The 24,715-nt window shown below is 39.8% G+C and overlaps 1 protein-coding gene across 28 annotated transcripts in view; it reads right to left on the bottom strand.

Moving 5' to 3' along the window:
- ptprsa (protein tyrosine phosphatase receptor type Sa) overlaps positions 1–24,715 on the bottom strand; it is a 207,822-nt gene that overhangs the window by 28,993 nt on the left and 154,114 nt on the right. For 10 of the 28 annotated variants that reach the window (XM_084117266.1, XM_084117276.1, XM_084117265.1 and 7 more), the window contains 11 exons: positions 20,174–20,488; positions 17,816–18,009; positions 14,062–14,179; positions 9,709–10,302; positions 8,707–8,801; positions 8,339–8,592; positions 7,914–8,001; positions 7,321–7,548; positions 7,053–7,213; positions 6,395–6,409; positions 5,724–5,839 (listed from right to left, as the gene is read on the bottom strand). In XM_084117266.1, coding sequence (XP_083973392.1) covers positions 5,724–5,839; positions 6,395–6,409; positions 7,053–7,213; positions 7,321–7,548; positions 7,914–8,001; positions 8,339–8,592; positions 8,707–8,801; positions 9,709–10,302; positions 14,062–14,179; positions 17,816–18,009; positions 20,174–20,488 — 2,178 coding nt within the window. The remainder of the gene's footprint in view (positions 1–5,723; positions 5,840–6,394; positions 6,410–7,052; positions 7,214–7,320; positions 7,549–7,913; positions 8,002–8,338; positions 8,593–8,706; positions 8,802–9,708; positions 10,303–14,061; positions 14,180–17,815; positions 18,010–20,173; positions 20,489–24,715) is intronic. The other 18 variants (XM_084117289.1, XM_084117268.1, XM_084117272.1 and 15 more) reach the window with 4 other exon arrangements.

Genomic DNA, 24,715 nt, shown 5'->3' with positions numbered 1-24,715 from the left:
GGTCTGAACCATCTGTGATGACTTTAGGCACACGGCACCCGTGCAGACGGGCCAGATTAACATGTTAGCAAGTGGATCAGATTTGAATTAGCATTATAATTAGCATTATGAGTAGACTTTGGACTAAAAGTGTACTTTTTATGCTGTATGTTGGCTAAGCAAAAAACAACAACACCATACTTATATAGGAAAAACAGGATTATTTATTTATATATTTATGTTTATTTTATTTTATTTTATTGGTGGTCATGTTTGCATTAGCTAAAGTAAAAATTTTAAAAAGGCAAAAATGTATAGATTTACAAATTCGACAGTCATATCGGTTATCATTTGTAACTTAAAAATAGTTATCGGTTATCTACATATGGCAAAATGTCTATATCGGTGCATTGGTAGTAGCAGAAATTAAGGTTAATTTATTGAGTGGATGAATTATCGTTATAATTCAAGATTAATATTATAATTAGCATTTTAAATATGAATGCATAAAACATATATACAGGAAAAAATAGGATTATTTTATTCGATTTTTAAGCTTATTTATTTAATTATTTATGTATGTTTTATTTTTTATCGGCCAATACAAATAAAAAAGGCAAAACTTTACAGATTTATAAATTCGACAGTCATATTGATTATGATTTCTATGGAAGCGGATTAGTCTCATATATAATTCATGCTAAAAACATGATTCACACATGCGTAGACAATTTCACATGCATGAAACCTAATTCACGTACACAAAAAAAAAATTCACGTGTGTGAGAAAAAAAATATATTCACAAAAAGCATTTCACATGCGCAAAATAAAAGTATATATTCATACAATACACTTCACAAATGCAAAACACAATTCATAGATGTACAACTGTGCACAAAAACCTTTGAATTTTTTAAAATGTGCGAGTTTATCCTTGAATGTGAATGTGTAAATCGTCATTCATGTGTGAATCGCCTTGGATGTGTGTGTGTGTGTGTTTGAGACTTTCCTGGCACCCTACACAGAGCAGTCGTACTCTTTAGCCAATCAGATTTAAGCTTATCAATCGACCAATCAGTATCACGTGAGGGCGGGCCTACCTGCATGTTACGTCATCAGCTTTCGACCAGTTCATGGCTAATCAGGAGCATGTGCAGTTTTTGTGGTTAAAGAAGTTCGAGATCAAGTTGAAGCAATAGTTTATTAACTGCTGTTTAGTCCACATGTGAACATAAACATTTATTTTTAGTATTGATGGATTTTCATGTCCTATCCACCACACATTCAACTGATGATGATGATAATAATGTAATGGCGTGCATATACCGGTATAGGAGACATCTGTTTTGTTTTAAACTGCATATATATATATATGTATGAAGATGCAGACAACCAGTACTGTGATCTTACCATTTCTACTGTAATTCTTTCTAAACTGTCATGTTGCAAGCCACCCATTTGACAGTTGTTTCGACAAGAGGTTGAAAGTGATGCATTGTTACTGTATTCATTTGTCTCCTGCGGACTATATGTACACGCTTTAGGAATAAAGCCCTGCTATTCATGCATTATTAAATGTTCTTGTCAGAATTAAAAGATTCAAAGACATAGTTACATTTGATGTACACGTTTTATTAATTTGAAGTTTCTGAATCCTTTGGGAATAATATATATATATAATGACTTGATCATGATTAATGTTCCTGTTACATATGAAGATCATGAACTGACAATCTTAAGTATGAAGCGCAACATTCAGTACAGAGAAATATACGTGAGTTGTGAGATCCAGTCAGTCTTATGCTTTTAAAGTATACAAATATTGTGAAATACATCAAGTGAAAAGTTAACAGATGAACTGTGTTTAATCCAGTCATCAGCAGACCTCTCTCTGTCTTTGGTCTGATATTTAAAGTACTAAAACCCTCTAGTACAAGAGGTGCAGACGGAGGACGTGGGAGATTAAGTGATGGTATCTGAATAGAGTTTACTGAGTAATCTTAGTTGCGTAATCTTAATTGCCTCTCTATGATAAGTACCTTTGTCTGACCAGCATAAAATCAGATTTGCCTGTTTTACTAGGCAAAGTAAAATTAATGCTTCATAAAATTGTCCTGTGACACTAAAAACCTTGAGATGACAATACAGCACAAAACATAAGGAAATTAATGCTGAATATATGAATGAATGAATGAGGTATTTATATAGCGCTTTCATATGTACTACTGTACACCCAACGCGCTTTACAATCATATCAGGGTAACACTTTACAATAAGGTACAATAACTACTGTAAGTTAACGTGATTTAATGTATTAACTAACCATGAGCAATACATTTGTTGCTGTGTTTGTTAATCTTTGTTAACGTTAGTTAAAAATACAGCTGTTCATGTTAGTTCACAGTGCATTAACTAATGTTCACAAGATTTTAATGAAGTATTAGTAAATGTTGAAATTAACATTAACAAAAAAGTAATAAATGCTGTATATGTGCAGTTCATTATTAGTTAATGTTAACTAATGAAACGTTATTGTAAAGTGTTTCCAATTAAGACATTAATACAAAAAAATAAAGTATAAAAGAAATAAAGAATAAAGAAACAACATGGATTAAGATGTTTGTGACTGCTATCCAGATGTCATGCCAAAGTTGGTTAATCCTGAAAAATGCAGGGAAACAAAAAGTGTTTAATAATTTAACGACTTACACAAATTGCACAAATGGCAAATAAACACTGGGTGCTCATTAAAATAGGTCTATATACTATTTAAAGAACAGTCTGGATGAGGCCGGCGCTGAGAGAGCTAGGGTGAGTGTTGACCACAGATGATTGTTTTGCACTCATTAGCGTGATTGTTTGCAGCTAACAACAAAACAAGCATCATTCTTAATTTCTGACACGATATGGGACATCTGACATCAGTTAATAGTTCATAAACTATTGCTTCAACTGATCTCGAACTTCTTTAACTTCAGTAAACACACAGAAACTGCACATACCTCTGCTCAGCCATGAACCGGTCGAAAGCTGATGACGTAACATGCAGGTAGGCCCGCCCTCACGTGATACTGATTGGTCGATTGATAAGCTTAAATCTGATTGGCTAAAGAGTACGACTGCTCTGTGTAGGATTCCAGGAAAGTCTCAAACACACACACACACACACACACACACACACATCCAAGGCGATTTACACATGAATGACGATTTGCACATTCACATTAAAGGATAAACATTCATCGCACATTTTAAACATTCAAAGGTTTTTGTGCACAGCTGTACATCTACAAATTGTGTTTAGCATTTGTGAAGTGTATTGTATGAATATATAATTTTATTTTGTATAATATAATATATTTCTTTTTTCACGCACGTGATTTTTTTTTTTTTTGTGTGTACGTGAATTAGGTTTCATGCATGTGAAATTGTCTACGCATGTGTGAATCATGTTTTTTGCGTGAATTATATTTGAGACTAATCTGCTTCCATACATTTCTAACATAAAAATAGTTATCGGTTATCTATATCTGCCAAAATGGCAATATCGGTGCATCCGTAAGAGTAGACATTAAGGTTAAAACTTGATTGAGTGGATAAAAAGTTCAGGATTATTATTTTATCAGCATTATAAATAGGAATGCATAAAACATAGGGGAAAAAAATATTTATTTATATTTTTATGCTTGTTTATTTATTATTTATTTATGTTTTATTGGTTACCATGTTTACATCAGCCCCCCCCCCCCCCCCCCCCCCCCAAAAAAGCCAAAACTGTACAGATTTATAAATTCAACAGTCATATCGGTTATCATTTGTAACATTAAAATAGTTATTGATTATCTATATCTGCCAAAATGTCAAAATCAGTGCATTGGTAAAAGCAGAAATTAAGGTTAATACTTTATTGAGTGGATGAATTATCATTATAATTCAGGATTATTATTATAATTAACATTATAAATAGAATGCATTATATATTGGTGACTATATACAGCCAAAAAATAAATAAATGATTTAAACCGATAACTATTGGTTATCTGTATATGCAAAAATAAATAATAATGTTAAACATTAATATAGATCATTATTTTATTTAAAAAAAATTTTTTTTATTAAAATAATTATCGGTTACTGTTTTAAAATGTATACATCGGTGCATCGCCTTAATTATAAGATATAAACAGTATTTACAATAAGCATCGTTTGTCTTTTCTACCTCCCAAAGCTATGTAAATATTAAACCTCAATATGACAGCCATTTTTCATCTATAATGTGACATATTTCTTGGCAAAAGAGAATAAACCAAGAAATCAATAAAAAAATAAACAAACAGTGATATGCATCAAGATTTTAGCAAGCAGCCTAAAAAATGACGGGGATTACAAATCTTCTATTCACAGACACGATTTATCACAGGCTTAGAGACGCCATGAGCGCTGCTTTTTTGCGAATGTGTCACATTAAACAGTTTGCTCATGAAAATCTGTGTGTTATAAAACACTTAATAATACCAATACAGAAAGACTAAAGAGGAGTCAGAGGAATTGAGCACAATCTGACCCTAAATGTGCTACGAAACAAAACAGAATGTCAGTGTCTCGTCTCATTAGGATAAGCACAGTGGTTGAGCCCCGCGTTGGGCGCCATATGTGCCAGTCATCCATGTGAACTGAAGTGTGCTCCTTTTAACAATGGACCCTATTAGCTAATGGAAATGTCGCAAATGTTTCCCCGTCCCAGTTAATTGGGCTAAAATGTCCGCTTAAATAAAAATTCACCAAGCAAAGAGATAATGACATCCCGCACTTAAAAAGAACAACGTCGCGTCACAAATTGAACGCTCCTCAATTAATAAAGTCCATCGAGGACGACTTTAACGAGGCGAACCTCTGATAGCGTTTAAGCAGACGAAAGGCGAGAAAGAAGATGAAAGCACGCCAGGCTCATTTCAGATGTGTTAGGCGGCTACCGGACATGATGCTCCACAATGGACAGGTGATTATGGGAAATGAGGTGGCGATAGAGGCTTTCTTGCGTTCTCCACCTCCATTTCTCATCTGGCTCTCGTTTTATGTCCGCTGAAGGAGGCAAGCTCTCAGCAGAGGCCGAGTTATGACCTCCTCGGGGCGGCCGAGGCGAGATTACCGCCTTTGAAACGAGCTGTTTGATGGGGAGACGCAGAGAGCGCACAGGAGAGAGAGACGCCTTCGACAAATTCACTTCAAGGAGCTACAGAGAAATGTCAGACTAGGTTTAGCGTCCAAAGCCGGCGAAATAGAGAACGCTCTTTGAACTGGAGGATTTGGACGAGACAAAAGATCGTCTGCTTTTGAGTGAGTTGAGCAAAAACATCTCTGAAGAGGCCTGGACGTTGGATTTCGCTCAGTTGTAAGCAACCCCTGAACCAAATATAAAATAAAAATGATTGACAGGCCGTACACAATTATGAACTAATAAACCGCATCAGTAGAGATGCAAATTAGAAATAGCAGCAGGTGCACCTGAAATTGACAGTTAAATTAAAGTTAACTGACAAAATATGTCACTCCTGAACACTTCAAAGTGATATGTAAAATAATGTCAAAAAGGCTGTTTTTCTGTCTGCAAAATATAATTCTTTTGATTTGGGGGTGAAATATGACCTACAAATAGATATGACATGTTCTCGACAGGTTTCGTGAGACGCAGCAGTTTACAGTCGGAGAAAAGTAATCAGAGAGAGTGTTGGTGTGCATGTACCTGGGGTTTGGAAGTTGATTCGCCTCATCTCCACGGGGTCTGTGGGGTGGTGAGGGGTGATTTCGGCGTTGTTCAGCAGGCATTTCGTCCGTGGCTCTGACTCTTTCCGTTTGCTGCTTTAAAAAGGGAAGGAAAACGTGGAGACTAAATGAAAACTGACAAATGAGATGGAAAAAGAACAAGTGAACCAAATTTTCTGATCCATTCAGTTCATGATTCAGATCGATGACTCCCGATTTTGAATGATTCTTCTATCTATCTATCTATCTTAGAGAAGCACCGATACTAAATTTCTCTGCCGATGCGTTAACTGATTATTCAGAATGAAATCTGCCGATTCTGATATCGATAGTATCTCTTGAACTGAGGCGCTACAGCGATCTGCCATGTCACATTTAAGAGCATCAAAAAGACATTTATTTGAATTTAGAGATAGAATGGACTTTTTTTTGGCTGCTATATCGGTGCATCTCTAATAATATATACATTGTGTTTATAGTTAATATAGAGGAAGCTAGATGCTAGCACAAGCAAAGCTATGTCCACACACAACACAACCGAGGGGCACATTGGTTTTTCATTGCCATCTAATTAAAACTTGCTTTTATGCTGAGGCAGGTTGTTTTCTTTTGCCCCCTTGAAAACAGCAATAAAGTACAGCTAAGCCTTACCTGTCAGGCTTGCTGCTTCCAAAGAAAGCATTGAAGTGAAATAAATATATAAAAGAGAGAAAACACAACAAGAGAACAAGGGAGAGGAGAAAGAAAAAAATCAATAGAGTGCATTTAAATTCACAGGGCAGGCTAGCAGTGCCAGATTAGGCTCATCTGCATTTGGACAGACCTGTAAAGATGTGTGTTTGCGCATCTCCAGACACCAGAGGTCAAACTCAAGGTCCTGCTGAGGGAGGAAATACTAGCCAGGAGTCATTCGCTTTTAACCTCGTCCGTGAGGTGCTAATGAGGAATAGCTTCCGCGCGTTTGCATGCTAAAAGTCAAAGCGGTCTGCTTTAGCCGTGCTCTGAAGCTAATAGCTATTAGCCATCACCTCGTCACATTTTGATACGATCGAATTGACTGCTCTCCTCAGCTATGCTTTGAACTCCTCCAAACGATGCTAACGGCTGGGGGGAATATGTCTAAAATACGCTTAAATCATTCTGTTAGCATTTCTTCACCTCATAATGCATTTACAGTGCGTTAGGTTGAAGATAGTTCCACCTGCTTGTTATATAAAGAACAAAATAGGTCAAAAATCCCCTTTTTGCTGGTACTATAAATGGTAGGGACACACATCAATTCATTAGAATGTGAAAAAAGTCCACTCACTTCTTGTAAAGGAGAATTGCAATGACAATGCAGATTATGAAGACCACAGCGAGAACAGGTCCGACCACCCAGATGAGTCCGTCTCCTCCCGTCTCCAGGGGCTGAGGGTCCACGTCAGGAGCCATGATTGGGTCCGTGTAGGGGCTAGATGCGAAGGATTTCTGCACAAGCACAAAAAAGGTTAAAGTCATCTACATTTGTCACTTTATGGTTGTCATAACACCAATTTGTGATGGATTAAAAAGGCTTTTCCTTATATTTCACTCACCCCTCCAGTAGTGTTAAGCTCAGCTAGGATGAAGAACACATATTCCTGTCCAGGGTCCAGAGCCCTGTTTTCAAAGGCGCTATACACTCTCTGATCGCCCAGGGTGAAGGACGACGGCATGGATGAGGGCTTGAAGCTGGCAGCGATGTAGGGCCGCTTCCCGTCCACCTGCTTGAGCTGACGGGTGGTTCGAGCGTGACGTTGACCGAGTCTTCTTTCGCCCAACAGCTGTGGGAGAAAAAACTGCTTGAAAAGAACTGAAACCAGCATCTAAAACACAACATATCAGCATCAAGCAGTGCTAATTGTGCAAACAAAATGGGCTATCTATAATAAAAACCTAATTTTTATTTTATTTTGAAGTCCCAATAAATAAAATAATATATAAACAGAATACACAGCTCAAGGTCGAGTGGCTAAGCGTTGTAGTTTGCCAGCGAGTGAGGATGAGAGCTGTGTAATTGTCCCCTTTTCCCTGGCAAACCCCTCGGGAACGTTCCCACAATGCTCCTGCGAGAACTCTTTCCAGGGCTCTGGCTCCACTGTGTCTGCGACACAAGGACAAAGACTTGTGGAAAAAAGGGTATGTTCACCTCTTCCAGGTCCAGCTCGTCTGGGTTCTTGATGTGTCTGATCGGTCCTCTTCCCTTCTTCAGAGGAACCACCACAACATAGATTGCCCTGCAAGAGGTCAAGATGGTGCATAAAACAAATCCCCCCACAACAGACATCGTCAGTATCATAAAATCTACATTTCTGTATCCATCAGAGCATTAAAAATGGGAATATCTAGCCAAACAAAACCTGAAAAATGCGCAACCATGTGAACGCAGATGATTAAAATGCAATTCTTAACACAGGTATATATACTGCATTCTCAGTGTGGCCACAATGAGCACTATAGATAACAACAGCACAAACTTTCTTCAAAAATGGATCCATCATTCACACTTTGAAATGCATTTGCATTCGTATACTTGGGTAGAGTGCGTTTCTAGGCAAGGATAGTTTTCCTCACTTTATCAAGTCTTTGGCTTCCAGCGGTGGGAAGAGAATGGTCAGCATACTGTCCGGCTCTCTTTTCAGGTCCAACTCAGGTTTTCGGATCAGAATAGGTGGCGCCGTTCGGGCGATGAGCTTGTGTTTGGGTCCACCGTCGCTGCTCTCCTGGCAGGTGATTCTGAACTCATAGGTGACGTTGGGTCGTAAATTGGTGATGAGGGCTTTGGTCATCCTAGCATCAATGTCAACCTTCTGCCGGTTGTACTCGATCTGTGGAAGAATGTGCATGGATAAACTGTTCACAATAACATCAAAAACATGTAAATTAAGTCAGGGTCTGGCAGGTACTCATTTGAACAAGATGGACAAAACTGAATCGCTTACCATGCATCGGTATGGGGAACGGCTATCGGAAAACTTCCAGGTCAACAGTACCGTGGTCTTGGTGACCAGCTTCACGGTGAAGTTCTTAGGAACATCTGTCCAGAAGTGAATGGAGGAAACAAATTGAGAAAAACAAGTACAGGAGGACTGAAGGGAAAGAAGGCTGACAGAATATTCGGCGTTTGCGACCATTTTTCTTTTTTCCCCCAAGGGAAAGGGGCTTTGGTCCCTCGGAGTGAGCGGAGTGTGGCGTTAGCTGTGAAGGGGAGGGAGGGAGGCGCTCAGTTGGGACAAACAGCACGCTAGACTGGACTGGTGAACACAGAACCACAGGATCGCACAGTACTCTGCCTGCCCTGGCCCGGCAGTGCCGCCCCAACAAGAACATTTGGAAAGCAGTTCCCATAATCCCCCCTGAATGCTTCCAGAATAGCTGAACCCACATTATGTTTGAGTAACCCACTGCTGCATACTCTCAAATTTGGATAGGCACTGCCGTGGCAGAAAGCCCGACAGGAACGAGGACAGACCCCAGAACACAATTGTCATGCCCACACTTGTTAGCAGTGCATCATGGGACGCCATGCTTCAAACCATCCCAGTGTGGGAGCGGGGGGGAAAGGTGAGTACAGAAAAGAGGAATTGTCAGACCAAAAAAATAAAAATAAATAAGAACAACCCAAAGTAAACAAATGTGCCTAGTTTCACTTCAGATTTGGGATCTCCTTGACGTGGTTCTCGCCTGCCTTTGATACTAGGGAAATTTTGTGATTAGATGAGTGAATGTGCTGGGCGTGTCTGACCAATCGGCACTTACCTCACAAAAATTGATGCTCCTCCCCTTTCAAAACTGACTGACTTTAGCTTACTGACTTATTTTACCTTGTTGTGGGGGAGGGTGTTAGTGAGGTATGTGGCTCCCAGAGAACTTTATATAATCGGGTGTAGGTGCTTGCATTGTAGAGGTTTGTCCCTTGAGGCGGGGAAATGAGCAACCCCTACCTGCTTCATAGGCCACTGTTCGATACTGGATCGGTGGGCTGTAGGGCCCTGGACCTACACTGGTGTGCGCTCGGATTTTCACATCATACACTGCGTTGGGTCTCAGGCTGTTGAGGGTGTAGCTGTTCTCGCTTGCCGGCAGACGCAGTTCCTTGGGTCCGCCAGCAATTCCCATCTCCTGATAGGCCAGTGTGTATTCCGTTATATCACCGTTGCGCTCCGCTAGCACCGGAGGCAGCCAGGAGAACTGGAGCGAGCAGCAGGTGATGTTGGACCCTTCGGTTATTTGAGGATACCCTCGAGGAACCTCTTCCGGGACTCTTAGTTCTCGCGTAGCTTCTTCGCCAAATCCCGATCTGGACTTGGCGGATACTTTGAACACGTACATGGCCCCTCGGTGGATATTGCTAATGGAATATTCAAACTCCTGAGGGCCGAACTCCAGCGTGGCCAGGGGGCTCACGTCTTTTCGGCCGAACTGTAGCCGATAACCCTGCACCTCGAGACCTGGAGCGATAAAATCTGGGGGTTGCCAGCGTACTAATGCGGTAGTCTCTGAGTGTTGGTTGACGGAGAGAAAGGGAGGCCCCGGCACTGTAGAGAGGGAGAGAGGTTGAGAGAGAGAGAGAGAGAGAGAGAAAGAAAGAGAGGGACATTACATTAACTTCAAATGAACCGTATCTCACTTAAGTTTGCTGTATCAAAACCAAATGTCTTTTCATCCTGTTACTCCCTACTAAAGAAAAGGCACCTGAAACGAATTTAAAAGGATTACAAACCCATTTCCCGTAAAGTACTCTTACATAAGCATGCATTTATTGTGCAAATGCCATAAAGGTGTTAACAACACATATACTCTATTAGTAACTGCAAATGTCTTATGTCAGAACAGCAACACTATTATATTTTAAGTTAACAGAAGTGACTAGATGGTTGTTGCACAGATCACCGGATGAGAGATGGTGGGTTAACAGCCGTATGATAGAGACGGAGGGCATGAGAACAGATAGGAGGACAAATGACTCCAGAAAAAAAAGGAGAGCTGATGAAGGTGACGGGGAATCATCGCAATCTGCCGCAGCAAGAGGACAACGAGGGTCAGAGACAGCGTGATTGTAGCGCGCTTCCCCTCACCAACAGCACTCCAGTCCACTCCACTGGACGACACACAATCCTCTCCACAGGACCACAGGCACGTTTCCCATTAGGCCTTGCATTAACGGCCACTGTTGACCCACAGCCACTGATTAAGATAGTATTGCGTTTCACACTCACGCCCTCCCCTTCCCTACTTCCCTCCTTCCCTCTCGCTCTCTGTCCTTCTCATCTCCAGTAGAGGAGAAGCATCAGAGCTGCTGTGAAAAAGAACAAAATAAAATAACCTTCAGCTAACATGCAATTAACCTGCCGACAGGACTTACAGTGAGTTATATTAGGCGTATAAAGCACGACTGCCAGCTGACATAACTTAGCCCTGAAAAAACTGCAGCGTTGCATTCTGAGCTGAACTGATATCAAAAATACAAAAGACAAGGGCAATATGTCTGAATATAACCATCCGACTTAATGTCCTCAGCACAGGAGGACAAAAGGGCGACATAATTAAAAGTCTTTGATTTATTATTTCTTGTGTACTGTAGAAAAATTAAAGCATCATACCACAAGAGACCATGTTTTACAGTGATTTTACCAAGGTTTTATTTAGGCACATAAGCATGGTGCAGCATGTCATGAGTTGGCTAGCTGTTTACAGTTGCAAGGCAATGCAGCAACTAATATAGATTTCAAACACAGCTGATCCAATCTAATTTTGGATCTATCTAACAGCAATTTATGAACACCATAATGCCTGTTTGTAATCCCATAATCCAAAAAATTCAATTTGCAGAAAGTTCAACTCCATGCCACAGTATCCTGGCTTCAGATGCGACTAGACAAGAAGCTCCAGAGACCAACAAGGAGCTTCACTCTCCACAATCAGGACTGGAGCAAGTGGCCCTAAGTGGACCAATTAATTGAAGAGAATAACCACAGTGCCGGGAGGATTGTGAGTCATCCAGACTCTCCGGTCCCCGAGCCATGGCGGCCGTCCAAGCGGGCACTCGTGAAGAACACCTCCAGCCTCTGCATTAGCATGCAATCTGCTCATCTCCCACAAGGATGAAGGGAGACAGGAGGAAATTAAAAAAAGGAAGGCTCGTACTCGATCGGAATCTGGCTAAACTTAAAGACGTTGCAGTTTGCGTTTAATGCACGTGGAATCGCGAATGATAAGGCGTATTAGCGACGAAGGGGTTTGACAGAGCACACATCAATCAGTCTGTCGGCTCTGAAGCGAGAACAGAATCAATCATTTCCATGTCGTTCCTCACGGACAACAGGCAGCATCAATTAGATCGATACAAGGACATCTGCTTTGAGATTAAGGCGCGGTTAACCGATAACGCAGCTCTTTGAATGCAACATTAATAATGTTCGTCAATATAGCTGACACATGACACAAAAGTAATCCAAAATGACTAATTTGTTGTTGTTTGTTTTTCATTTGTACCGGTTCATTGATATACTATTAAAATGTATATTATCATTGTGAATTTCTTTTTTTTTAACCAATAAAAATACTAATGCGCACTCTAGTGCACATTATTCCGCCGCTTGCAACTTGAATGACGGCTCGGTGTGACCGTAGAGCCTGACTGACTGAGTCGCTGTTCTGAAGTGTATCTCCGACATGCAGAATGGCAGCTCGGGGACGGACGGCGCTCTCAGATGACAGGCGGACTTAAGGAAGGTTCCGGGTTTGAAAGGGGCGGGTCGGCCCTTATCAATACAATAAGGCAAGGGCTTAAATTGTCTGACAGCATTATGTAGCAGAAATGAGGCATGAAAGTGCCCCGGAGTGGCTCTTCTGAGCCCCATTGGTCAAGCTTCCCTTCTGTTCTGGCACTTGAAAGAGCGTGATGCCGCTTCTTTAAGTAGGGCTGAGTCTGCCCTTGTTTATTTATTTATTTCTTTTGTCTGCTGTAAGCGTTTCGCCACACTTTCAGAGGCGGGAAGCACAGGGACATCCTTCCTTTGAGCGCCACATCACTGCGTGAGGGAGAGGGAGAGAGACAGGCGTTGAGAATGACATGCATATGTGGCGGGACTGTCACACTTGACACCTGGGATCGGCACACCTGTCTCGTCAGCGCTAAACGAGTAAATTCGAAAAAAAATAAAACGAGAAGAAACGAGCTAGGCTACGACACCATACACACCCGCGGTACTGTTTGATAACCATATAATATACTGCTTAAAAGGTACTTTAAAGAATATCATGGGATTAGCATGATGGCAGCGTCCAAAATTCACTAGCATGGTATTCACTTTTCTATAGTGTACTGGTAATACCATTGTGCATTTAAGAAAGGAAAACCACCACAATTCTAACAGGATGTATAAAATATTTTTAAAATCGACTAGTTAGTGGGTTGTCAGCTGTATAATCAGGCAGGATTAGAGCAAACTCTTTACAGCGCTATTTAACACGGCATCTTAAAACAAAATGCGACGTACGACACAAAAAACCCCAAAAAAACAGCGAGAAGCAATGCAACAGCCAAAACACATTGGTCTGCATGTGTACAGAGATAAAATGGTATTAGCATAATGGTAGTCTCCAAAATGCACTAGGGTAATCACTTCACTTGTAATACCATGGTGTGTTTAAGTAAGGCAAATCCCCTCAATTCTTACACTTGGGATGTACATAACAAAATATTTTCAGAATTTACTAGTGGGTTGTCTGGTGATTAGTTAGCTTGTAGAAGTGAAGCCTTGAATAATCAGGCAAGATTAAAGCTAACTATGTGAAGTTCTTAAACAATTTTTAACTTAGAAACAAAATGCTCACACACACACACACAGCGAAAAGCAATGCAACAGCCAAAACACACTGGTCTGCATGTGTACAGAAATAGAGGACTTATAAGAATATCATGGCACTAAAAACTCCATCTGCATGCATGTGTATATAAACCATCAATTAGAAAACACTTTGAGTCCAATTTAATGATGCTACGCTAGCATGCTGTTTAGCACACTAAATCACTGTTAGTAGACTAATGACTCTTCATTATCTCATTAGTTCAGGTTTTCTAAAAACTAAACTTTCTCTTGCTGCAGCAACATGTGGCTAAATGCTACATTCCCTTATAGTTTTTAAGTACTCCAGACACACACTATATAGGCCATGTTTTTTTTCTTCTCACTCGAATGAAGTCCCTAAAGGTTCATTCTGCTCCTGTAGCCAATAACACCTGGCCCGCGGTGCGACGGAGCTCGGCTAATGATAACGTTATTATTACTGACCTGCTCCCTTCGTCACCACCAGCTTGGGTTTGCTGCGGGCACCGTCTCCTTTGGTGGTGTAGGCGGCCACGGTGATGGAGTACGTGGTGTCAGGTTGCAGGCCCCCGATGACCATCTCCTGTGTTTAATGGACATGAAGAGGGAAGTTAGCACTATGTTAGCAACAGATAAAAAAAAAAAAAAGACTTTACGATATGTCCCCTGCACAGGCCCGGCGTCAGTTTCCCCTCTTTTCAATGTCACAACCTGCAATCTGCAGTCTTGTTTTTATTTTTAAAAGAATATTAACCTAGCAACTTGTCACATTAATAAAGAATGTGCAATCACATTTCATTTGGGGAACTTTCGAGATATATATAAATATATAAAGTTATATTTTATATATTATTTATAATATCTTGTCTTAGGACAACTTTGATGAACTTTTTTCGATTCACTTCAAATGTTGACTACTGTATGTATATATATATACATATTTAATTTCTTTACAGATATAAATAATAAAATAGCAAATAATAACAATAGTAACAAATATAAACATATTTATATGATTCACACACACATGTATAATAATTTACACATGCACACACACAATATATTTATAGACATATATTTTATATAATATGTATATATATTTCTTGAAACAAATAATTTTTTTATTTTTCTTTCTTTTTGGTACACCTGAGTGCTTGTATATGATTGATTAATTGATGTACCACACCCATCTAGGCCTGTGGCCAATGATTTGAACTTTGATTCTTTAAAATCTGTACATCGATTGTTTGACTCTGAAGAAGACGCATGGGCGTCGAAACGTTAGTCGTTTTGTACCAATAATAAATTATTTAAAACGTTGTGTGCTCCGGTCCTGTTCCTTGGTCCTAGCTAGACCTTGGGTTTCCTTTCTTGATGTATATATATTTATTTAACATTTTTATTATATAAACAGTGTAAATATAATATTTATATATATATATATATATAAAATTTCACACACATATATTATTTATTTATAGATATAAATTGTATATATTAAACATTTTATATTTTTATTGCATTTACATTAGTGCATGTTTTCTATGGTGCGTTAAATATTTTCTTTTATAAAATATTTTAGATATAAATATTTTATTACATATTTTTAAGTATTTTTCTAAAAAAAAAAAAAATCTTAAGGTTCATTTTTCTACTGTATCATTATTAATTTAATTTTTTACCCAATTTAATAATAACATTAATAATGACAATAAACAATTGTTCGATGAAATGTAGTTATTGTATGTCGTTTGATATCTCTCTCTCTCACACACACACACACACACACACACACACACACACACACACACACACAGTATAAATATATTATTATATTATAAATATTTTAATAAATAATAGATACATATATACTATATAGATATATACTGCAGTGTGGCTCATTAGTATTGGCATTTAGCGTGTCATCTAGTTTGACCAGGTTATCTTACGATTCCTGCTCATCTATAACACGTCATGTCTGTGAATTAATTCAACAGAGCCTGAGCAAACAGACCGTCAGAATAATGAATTTCTTGGGGTCGGCCGGTAAGCTGTGCACACACACACACACACACACACTTCTGACGGCCCCCTTTTTTCCAATATTTCACGTGAAAGCGAGTGAGCTTTGATCAGCGCGCATGACGGAGAGGAAATTAATGGCAAGCGCTCGCGGAGGAGAAAAGCACCTGCAGGTCCCGCTGCTAACAGAGCACTGAGCTTCACATCAAACCTGTTCATGCAATCTAGGGGTTACACAACTGATCCATTTATAAAAATAAATAAAACTCCATTTCTTTAAAAGGAACAAAAATAAGCACAAATTAAGCTTCATCTTTGATGCAAAACATCACAGCACAAAACACACTCGTCCATGCCAGGCATAAAAGAACCCTGATGTTACATCATTCCCCCTGTGCACCATTCACATTTTTCTGTAGTCGTCACACACACACACAATGGACATGAGGTTGCATTGGTTGTTTTCTCTGTTGGCTCATTATAAAAATCTGGCAATGCAAGAAAACTCTTTAAATGAGAGACTTCTGACACAAAGCTCTACGTGTCAATCCATTTTCCATGATTAGCTGTGGGTTTAGGCCGACTGCTACAAACACACTCATCGTCCGGGTGGGTCTGATGTAACATCACAGGTCCTCAGATCACAGCGCACTCTCGCCGACAGCCATACTCACGTATTCAGCTGTGTCGTCCATTTCCCACTAACATCCCCCACCCGGGAGGAGAAAGAGGGAGCGCGGTTTGAAAGAGAGGGAAAAGACAGACAGAAAGAAAGAGAGGAAAGCGTAAGACGAAACAAGGTAAAAGTGCCAAGGAAATGGAAGAACGGCAGAGTGTTTTAAAGTAGGTCAGTGTGGATTAGGGTGAAAAAAAATGGTGAAGATTGAAGACGAGGCAGGAAATTGAGTGGCCGCCGCTATCTGAGCGTGTCATTCCTGCAGCTTTTTCCCGCCATTTCATTCGGTAAGAGAATAAAAAAACGGCTGTTTTTGAGTTTGATATCAGATCATAACTTCTAAAGAAATGTGCAGAGCAAAATTAATTTGATGAATAAAAGTATTGGTATAAATCACCTCATGATACTGTAGCCTACTGATATTTTTACAACACATTTTTTTTTTCAAAGTGATTTAATGAATAATGTAAATATTTTCCGCATGAATATTTAAAACGATTGAATAAGATGACTATTTGTGGACTTGATTTCACTGAAAAATTTAATTTGTGACTAAAACAGAAAAACTGAACAAAAATGCAATATTTTACCTCACGATACTAATATTTTTACGCTGAGAATAATTTAAAAAAGTTATTGAAAAGATACTTCAATTATTGTAATTTATTTAAAAATGTAATGAAATATATAAATAATGTTAAAAAAAAATATTCAATATGAGATGACAATATATTTACTAAATTATTTATATTTACTAATATATAAAATATATATACTAAAATAACATTTTCTATTCCTAAAATTCAATTCAGTAAGATTAAGTCCACTGCAGATAATGAGAAACAAACGAGTAAAAGATCGCAATTGTTTGTACACAATCACAACATCATTGCGTCGTGACCCAGATATCAACTGATTCCCACTTAACTGACGACTGTAAACCATTCCATCATAAACACACGAGGCATAAATTCAAAAGCTTTAGTCACGGTTTGTTCAAAGCTGTAATATTTGCAGCTGTGAGGAGAATAAGTTGCCTCATATCTGCTGTTTTCATGACAGAAGCTTGTATTATAATTTTAGGTTGCAGCCAGAGGCGCTCGGTTGCTTTTTCTTCTTTCTTTTTGCTTTTAAATCAAGTCTGAATTGTGACCGCAATGCTCAAGTGCCTCGTGTTTTAGTGGAGCTCTCGGGGCACTTAATACGGCAGACATAATCAGCTTTTGTTGACTTTATCTATGACACTAGAGCCTTGGAGGTTAAACTTATTAGAGGTTTGACTAAACCGTGCAATTCTAATGACTGATAAGATGTTTTGGACCGCTTGTGGAAAGCATTCTAGAGGCTATAAAATAACTTCACAGATTAAATTATTTATAAAATGATTTTCATACGTTTGTTGCAGTGGCCATGTGAAGATTTTAAACCACATTTTCTGCAACAGTAGCATAAAAATAACTAATTGGCTACAAGTTAACTCGCCATTTGTTTGACGAAACGTTGATAATCGCGCTAACATACCTGTGCATCGGCTAGCATGACGTCCTTGATGAGGGGCAGGCCGCGGGATTCGCCGTTCTCCACGCGGACGTAGTGCACCTGGTACCCGCGGATCTGCCCGTGCTGTTTCCCTGGCAACAGGGAGCGCCACATCACCTTGATGGCGGTGGAGTTGAGCACCTCGACCTCCACACGGCGAGGGGGGGCCCCAGGAACTGCGGTGGGACAAGAGGACATGAATCATGTTTGTAATAATTAAAACTAGATTTGAACATTTTTACATACAGTATTGCCTGTGCAAAACTCACCGAAATGATGCTAGGGTGTTGCTATGCTATACCCGATTTTTGCTCATATTACTAACTCTTTGTTTGGGTGTAGTAGTATTAGTATTTGCCTTAGCATTTATCATCATGATAGGGACATAAAGTCAATTAAAACTTGTGTTTTAATTACACACAATTGAAGCCCAATTACCACTCACTTTTTCATTTTTTACCAATTTTCAGTTATGAACATACTGTAATTCTTCCCTGATGAGACTCTGAACCACTAGGATTTGAAGGGAACACATTTTTCTACCAATCCACCAATTTTCATCATGATAGGGAAACAAAAAGTCAATCAAAATTTGTTTTACAATCAAAACACATTTAGTCTTTAATGAACACAATTAAGACATTATTATCACTCATTCATCTGCATATTTTTCACTTTCTACCAACTTTAGAGGCCAGTTTCGAAAATATTTCTACCCTGATGAGACTCTGAACCACTTGGACTTTTAGGGAACACGTTTTTCTAGCAATCTACCAATTTGAACAAAGCTAGAAATCATGATTCCTGAGATATCACACCCTAAACATGGCTCCCCAGATGTTTTTTGGCTACAAAAAATATATGTACATGAAATATTTTAAAGAACTCAGTTTTAAATCCCAAATAACACAAATTTGAGAAAAGGCAATAACATACATCTTTAATTATGTCTGAGTCTGATTTTTTTTTTAAATATTACCAATCCTAATTGAGCACCTCAGACTACACAAAGCACACACCTCAAAACGTCTGAAAAGAAACTAAGCCCTAGCGTCTCAGCTAGTATGTACATTCAATTATGTGAAACCAGGTTACTGATTAAGCGCCCATCTTCAGGGATATTTAATCAAATGTAATATCACACCCCCATATACCCGAGCAACCATTTCATCCCCTTCCATTTCACTATCATTCTTATCTGAGCTCTGATCAATTTGCTGTCTGCAGACCTGCGAGCTAATGAAAATCCTTTTATACGAGGCCTTGATGTTTAATACCTCCGGTCATTCAGTACTGCTGTAAGGAGGAGACCGATTTCCTGTATGTTCAATAAAAGACGCCATAAGGGGATGTACTGTATTTTGAGGCTTGGCTCTACCATATAAGACGTTTTAACGGTACAAGTCTCCAAGGATGTGACTGTCGTAACATATCGCTACTCAAATAACTCAAATAACATAACCCAAAAGTTATGTTGGTCAAGGTTGGTCAAATAAGATTTCCCATCGGAGGTCTTAGGGAAGTGTTCCCTCCCTCTCGGCCCGCCTACAGCGGATGACCAGCCCGTCAAAACCATCCATCGTAGGGTGGCCCACAGCGCCAGTATTGATTACTAGCTTGTATCCTGAACCAGCGCTGTCACTCACAGAGAAAGACTGCTGTCACCAGGGAACGTCCGACACAATTTCTTACTCTGGCTAGATTTATTTCAGTGCTCATAAGCTGTCCGAGTGCTTTTACAAAGAGGTGTGACAGATGAAAATGATGCTAAGTCAATGTTTCCTCCATCACATAATGCAAGTCAATAGATCTGCTCCCAAAAAGAGTGAGCTGTCCACACAGACGTATAATCAACATTTCGCTCACCTCATCCACCATCTTAGATTTATTTTCTCACTAAGCTTGGCTAGAGACTATATAAGGTCACTGGAAAAAGAACGGGGGAAATAAAACCAAATACAGTGGCTTTAGAAAAGTAAGTGTTATAGTAAAATACAGATTTTTTAAAGCATGGAATGGGCTAAAAAAGCTGATTAATTTTTCATGTTGTAAGACTGTACTGTTTTACGTTGAAGCATAATCTTGACATGCCACGATGCATTAAAACACTGTCTAGGTTGGACATTTAAATAGTTTTAAGAGGCCATTTTACATGTTTAATTTTGTTGAGCCTGAACTATCTAAAAACGTCAAAAACTTGCGGGAGCTGTAAGACAAAATACAATTCTATTCAAGATACTATCAATGAAAACAAGTCTTAGTATCTAACAGTGTTGCTTCACAAGTAAATTAAAGCTCAATTAAATGTGTAATTATTAAATTGTTTCAAGGTTTCAGTACCGTCCTCGTCCGTGCGGCAGAGCAGCGGCTCGCTCTCGGGGCCCTGACCCACGCTGGTGGAGGCCGCCACGGTGACTCTGTACATGGTCCATTTCTCCAGCCGCTGGAGCCGGATCTGGTCGGAGCTGGGCGGCACCGCCGGCTCCTCCACGGGCTCCGTGCTGACCTCGGCCCCGGCGCCCACCACCGCGTAGCGCACTATGTACCCGGCCAGCGCCCCGTTCTGGCTCTCGGCCGGCGGAGGGCGCCAACTTACCAGCAGGGTGGTGGAGCTGGAGCTGGAGCACTTAATGTCTTGAGGGGGGGCGGAGGGCTCTGCTCAGGTTTGGGAAGGGGGGAGAGGAGGGGTGGAAAACAAAAAACGAAAAGATGGGAAAGAGAAAAAGAAAATGATAAAAGGGAAAACCCAACTGAAAAAATAAAACAAGCAGAGACATACTGAAACCAAAGAAAAAACGAGGAAAACAAAGGGCAAAATGCAAACAGAAGAGCTTGGTTTTGAAGAGGTCGGGGTGTTTCGCATGCATGCATAAATATGAAGCATGAAGGTTTAACGTTGACCTGATTTTCATGTCAAAGATCTAGAAGTAACACCACAGATTGTTGGGTGTCAGTATTTCAGTGGGGTCAGAAAAATAATCTTGTTTTCCCTTTGAATTTTTTCTTTTTCGGACCCCCTTGACATATTAACTCACTAAATGTTTTCAGAAAACAAGACTTAATATCTTATGTCTTTTTGTTTCTCAAGTTAAATGTATCTTTACTTAAGGAAGTTTCGATATTTGTACTGGAAAACAAGACAAAAATACTAAGAAAAGTGTATCCAACTACAACCGCCAGTGCGCGAGCCAAAGATTTAGCCCATCTTTCACAGTAAATACCCTGGGCTCTCAGGATATATTTCTACCATGAGAGGAAAATAGATCACATTATTTGCATTTGAATGAAGGCCATTCATTGCGGTATTTCGAGGCGTTTTTGTCGAGCACGTTCCCTGCACATATCAAAAATTACAACGTCTGTGCAGTTCTAAATCAATATAAAAGTCTCGTTTGAAATGCACAGAGTCCATCCCTACTAAATGCTTGCGCATATGGATGTATTACACCATTTAAAGGCCTGTAACATTTATCTCCATTGTAAATTAAACATTAAAAGTTACTCTGTCACACTGATCCCTGAAGCTATAAGTAACACAAATGAATGAGGGGGAAACGGACAGATGGGGATAAACCATATTTGTGACTGAAATTCAAATGGATGAGCACCATCGTTGGAAAGCAAAACAAAATCATTCAAAACAGATTACAGGAAAATGAGCAAAACTCTCTGCGAAATAATGGCTGGAAAAAAAAAATGTTAGGACCCAAAATGTCAACTCAGAAGAATCAATGAAAGCCACCAAGCTTCAAACAGAAAGGAAAACCATTAAAAACAGCAAAAACCAAAACAAAACAAAATACACAAAAGCATTTTCCTGTACATTATACGTACCTGACATCTTCAAACACTAATTTTTAAAGACTTTCTTACCACAAGCACCCGATTCGAGGGAGACTATATTTCCCTAGATTCGGTTGGGTTCGGCCCTCTCCCTCGACTGCTGAGCTAGCCGAATACAGCTCAATTCAAACTATTTACATTCATTTACTTTAGTCAATTTGTTGAGTCATTTGGCCTATACTGTGGATGTTTTTGGGGCTGGAGGGAGAGAGCGTTCCCTGTGCTTTCATCAGGCTGCACTATTCACTGTTTACACTAGCCTGAGGGTCCACAAGATTGAGATCAGGGTGCTAGCACCTCGCTAACATACAACCACCCATACCCATGTAATATAATCCCCCCTTAACCGAACTCTTATTTACTTTATAACACATCTATTTTCTGAGTAAAGCTTTTGTTTGTGAAATAGTTAACCGACTTGTCCTATCACCAGGCAGCTTTTATCATTGGTGTCACCGGTCTCAGAGTTCAGCGAGCAACATTATTCAGAGCCCTGTTTATTCACCAAATGGGCTTATTGGATTAAAGTTTTATAGGATTTTCATCTTCCGTTTGAAGATATATTTTGAAGATGTACTTCCTCTCTTGAAGAGTATTTGCATTCAGTTCTTGTAAAATCGACCTGGTTTGAGTATGAAATGAAAGTTTGGTATCTGAGAGTTGCAGAACTACCTGAAGGTTTAGATGCATGAATCTGGGACTGTATTATACATCAAACACAAAAAGAGTCTTGGATTTCAGTGTTCGAAATGAAATCACTCTTCAAAACCAAAGAGTTGTGCCTTAAAACCAAAATCAAAAGTGTTAACTGTCATAATTAATGACCTAATAATCCAGATCCGGGCCAAATGGTGGCGCTGCTACAAAAAAGCCAACTGAGAGATGAAAACTACTGCAATGACAGATTTGTTTGGATAAAAAGGTTGGAATTCATTTAAGAGCCAGACGCTGTCAACTTCTTTGAGTGCAACAACTGATTGAAGCCATTGGACTTAGCAGGAAAAGGACCTCCAAGATGTTCTAGCACCAAACCCAAGATTGGTGCGGAAACCCTTGCCCCCAGTTTGTGGACCCTCTATGACCATGTTTGAAACCTGAGCATCACTCAATAGCCATTGACTCTTAAGCGCACTTCCCAGAATGCCACCGCCACCCACTTGGTCAAGGCAGGAGTGTCTATCTCCACTTACCCTCAAGAGTTTGGACACATCCCCCAATATTTAACATCCTCCAGGGTATGCAAAAAAGTGTTGGGGGATATGGAGGGTGAGGTGAGTACTCTCTGCCGGACCATCGAAGGGGCTTTGGTTCGTAACTGTGGGCTGACCCACGAACAGTGACCTGACTGAGCGTCAACTCAACAGCACTGTACCAAAAAAGAAACAAACACAATACACTTTCCTTTCACGCCTTTATGAGGAAGACCAGTATGCCAATTGGTGTATTGCAAAATAGACCTACGAAGAGGAAATTCTGGTGGAAATCTGGACGAAATTAATCTATAAACGTCTTGGGAACTCTCTGTGAAGATGATGGCCCTCTTTCTAGCTTGTGTAAGGGATTTGAACCAATTCCGCTGGTGTATATGACAGTTTTGCACCTCAAGGTCACTTGTACGCCTACTTATACGGACTGTCAAGTTGGTTAAGTGGCCGACTTCTGAAAGATGGGATGGCAGACTGGGCTTCCTCCGAACGGCGGTCACTTACCTCACGGGAATCCACACTGTAATGTTTATGTGTTAGGTTGGGGGGCATTTGTGCTAAATTGCTTCTAACTGTCCGAGTTTGTCACCTCCCTGACCTTGTTATGGGTAAATCTACACTACTTTAGTTTCTGCTCAAGGGAAGACGTCGGCAGATGTATTGAACCACGTCTCCCATCTGTGCAAGACCCTGCGGGACAAAGTCCCATAACTCAAGCAAGAAGCCTACGGTCATCCCGCCGGGATACTTACTCTCACCTTTAGTTTAATGGATTTGCTTTGGCAATGCTAAGTGCTGTTGCTGCATGTCGAGCTTGTCAAGGAAAATGAAACCCCAACAGGAAGAGCCACAAAAAAAAAAAAAAAAAAAAAAAAAATGCTTAGAGCTGTTTCCTCAAGTGTGTTAGAGTAAACCAAACCGAAAGGAAATAAAAATGAACTTAAACCTGTGTACTGAACAGAAATGCATTAAAACCAGGTGACGTCAAGCTGGAGCAGGTGAGCTTTAGTTTCATTTCTGGAGTGAAACACAGAAGAGCTAGAAAACAAAAGGGAGGTAAAAAAGTGCACTGCATTGTTCCAGAATACAATATATGAAGACACAAACAGCGGGACGGACATATAGAGATGGAACAGAAGAGGACACACACAGCGTACAACGTGCATTAACAGAGCGCCCCCCAGGGGTAGGGGGAGGTAATACATGCATTCAGTGCTTGCTCTCTCTGGCTCAGGTGTTACGTTGTGTGTCAATGCAGCAGGTTCATTGCATCCCAGCACCCACTCAACCAACCCCATCCCACCCATTCTGCACCAACAAGCTGCACAGGTAGAAACAGAAGATGAGTTAAAATGGGCCACGACTGCCATGGCTTTCTGGCATCTTCCGCCCACTGCGAGTTTATCCAAGTCTGGAGGACTAAACCTGCAACAGGAACCATTTAAAGTCAACATGAAAGCAAAATGCATTCACAATTCTAGAAATTCAATTAAAATCAAATTCCTTCCAACTGTCCAATCAAGTCCTGATTGAACATTGCACTCAGAAATGCATCAGATTACAGTTAAGCAAAATGAGTTCTGAATGCCATTTCATGTTGACTTTAAACAATTAGATAAAAGGTTTTTTTTTTTTTTACATTTACACTAAAACATAAGTGTAAAAAAGGGCCTAGTTTTAAAGGTCCACATACGTTTTTCTTTGTTGAAGCTAGCTAACATGAAACAAAAACAAAAGCTTTTGTATAAATGCCATATTCACAAATGTACCTGTCAACCTTTATACATTTATTCTACAATTGAAAGCATCCGATAATTGATTAGTATAATAATTC

Source organism: Abramis brama (genome assembly GCF_963993115.1).
Source record: "Abramis brama genome assembly, chromosome: 6".
Taxonomy (NCBI): domain Eukaryota; kingdom Metazoa; phylum Chordata; class Actinopteri; order Cypriniformes; family Leuciscidae; genus Abramis; species Abramis brama.
Note: the sequence above shows the minus strand (reverse complement) of the source record. Positions and strands in the feature narration are given on the sequence as shown.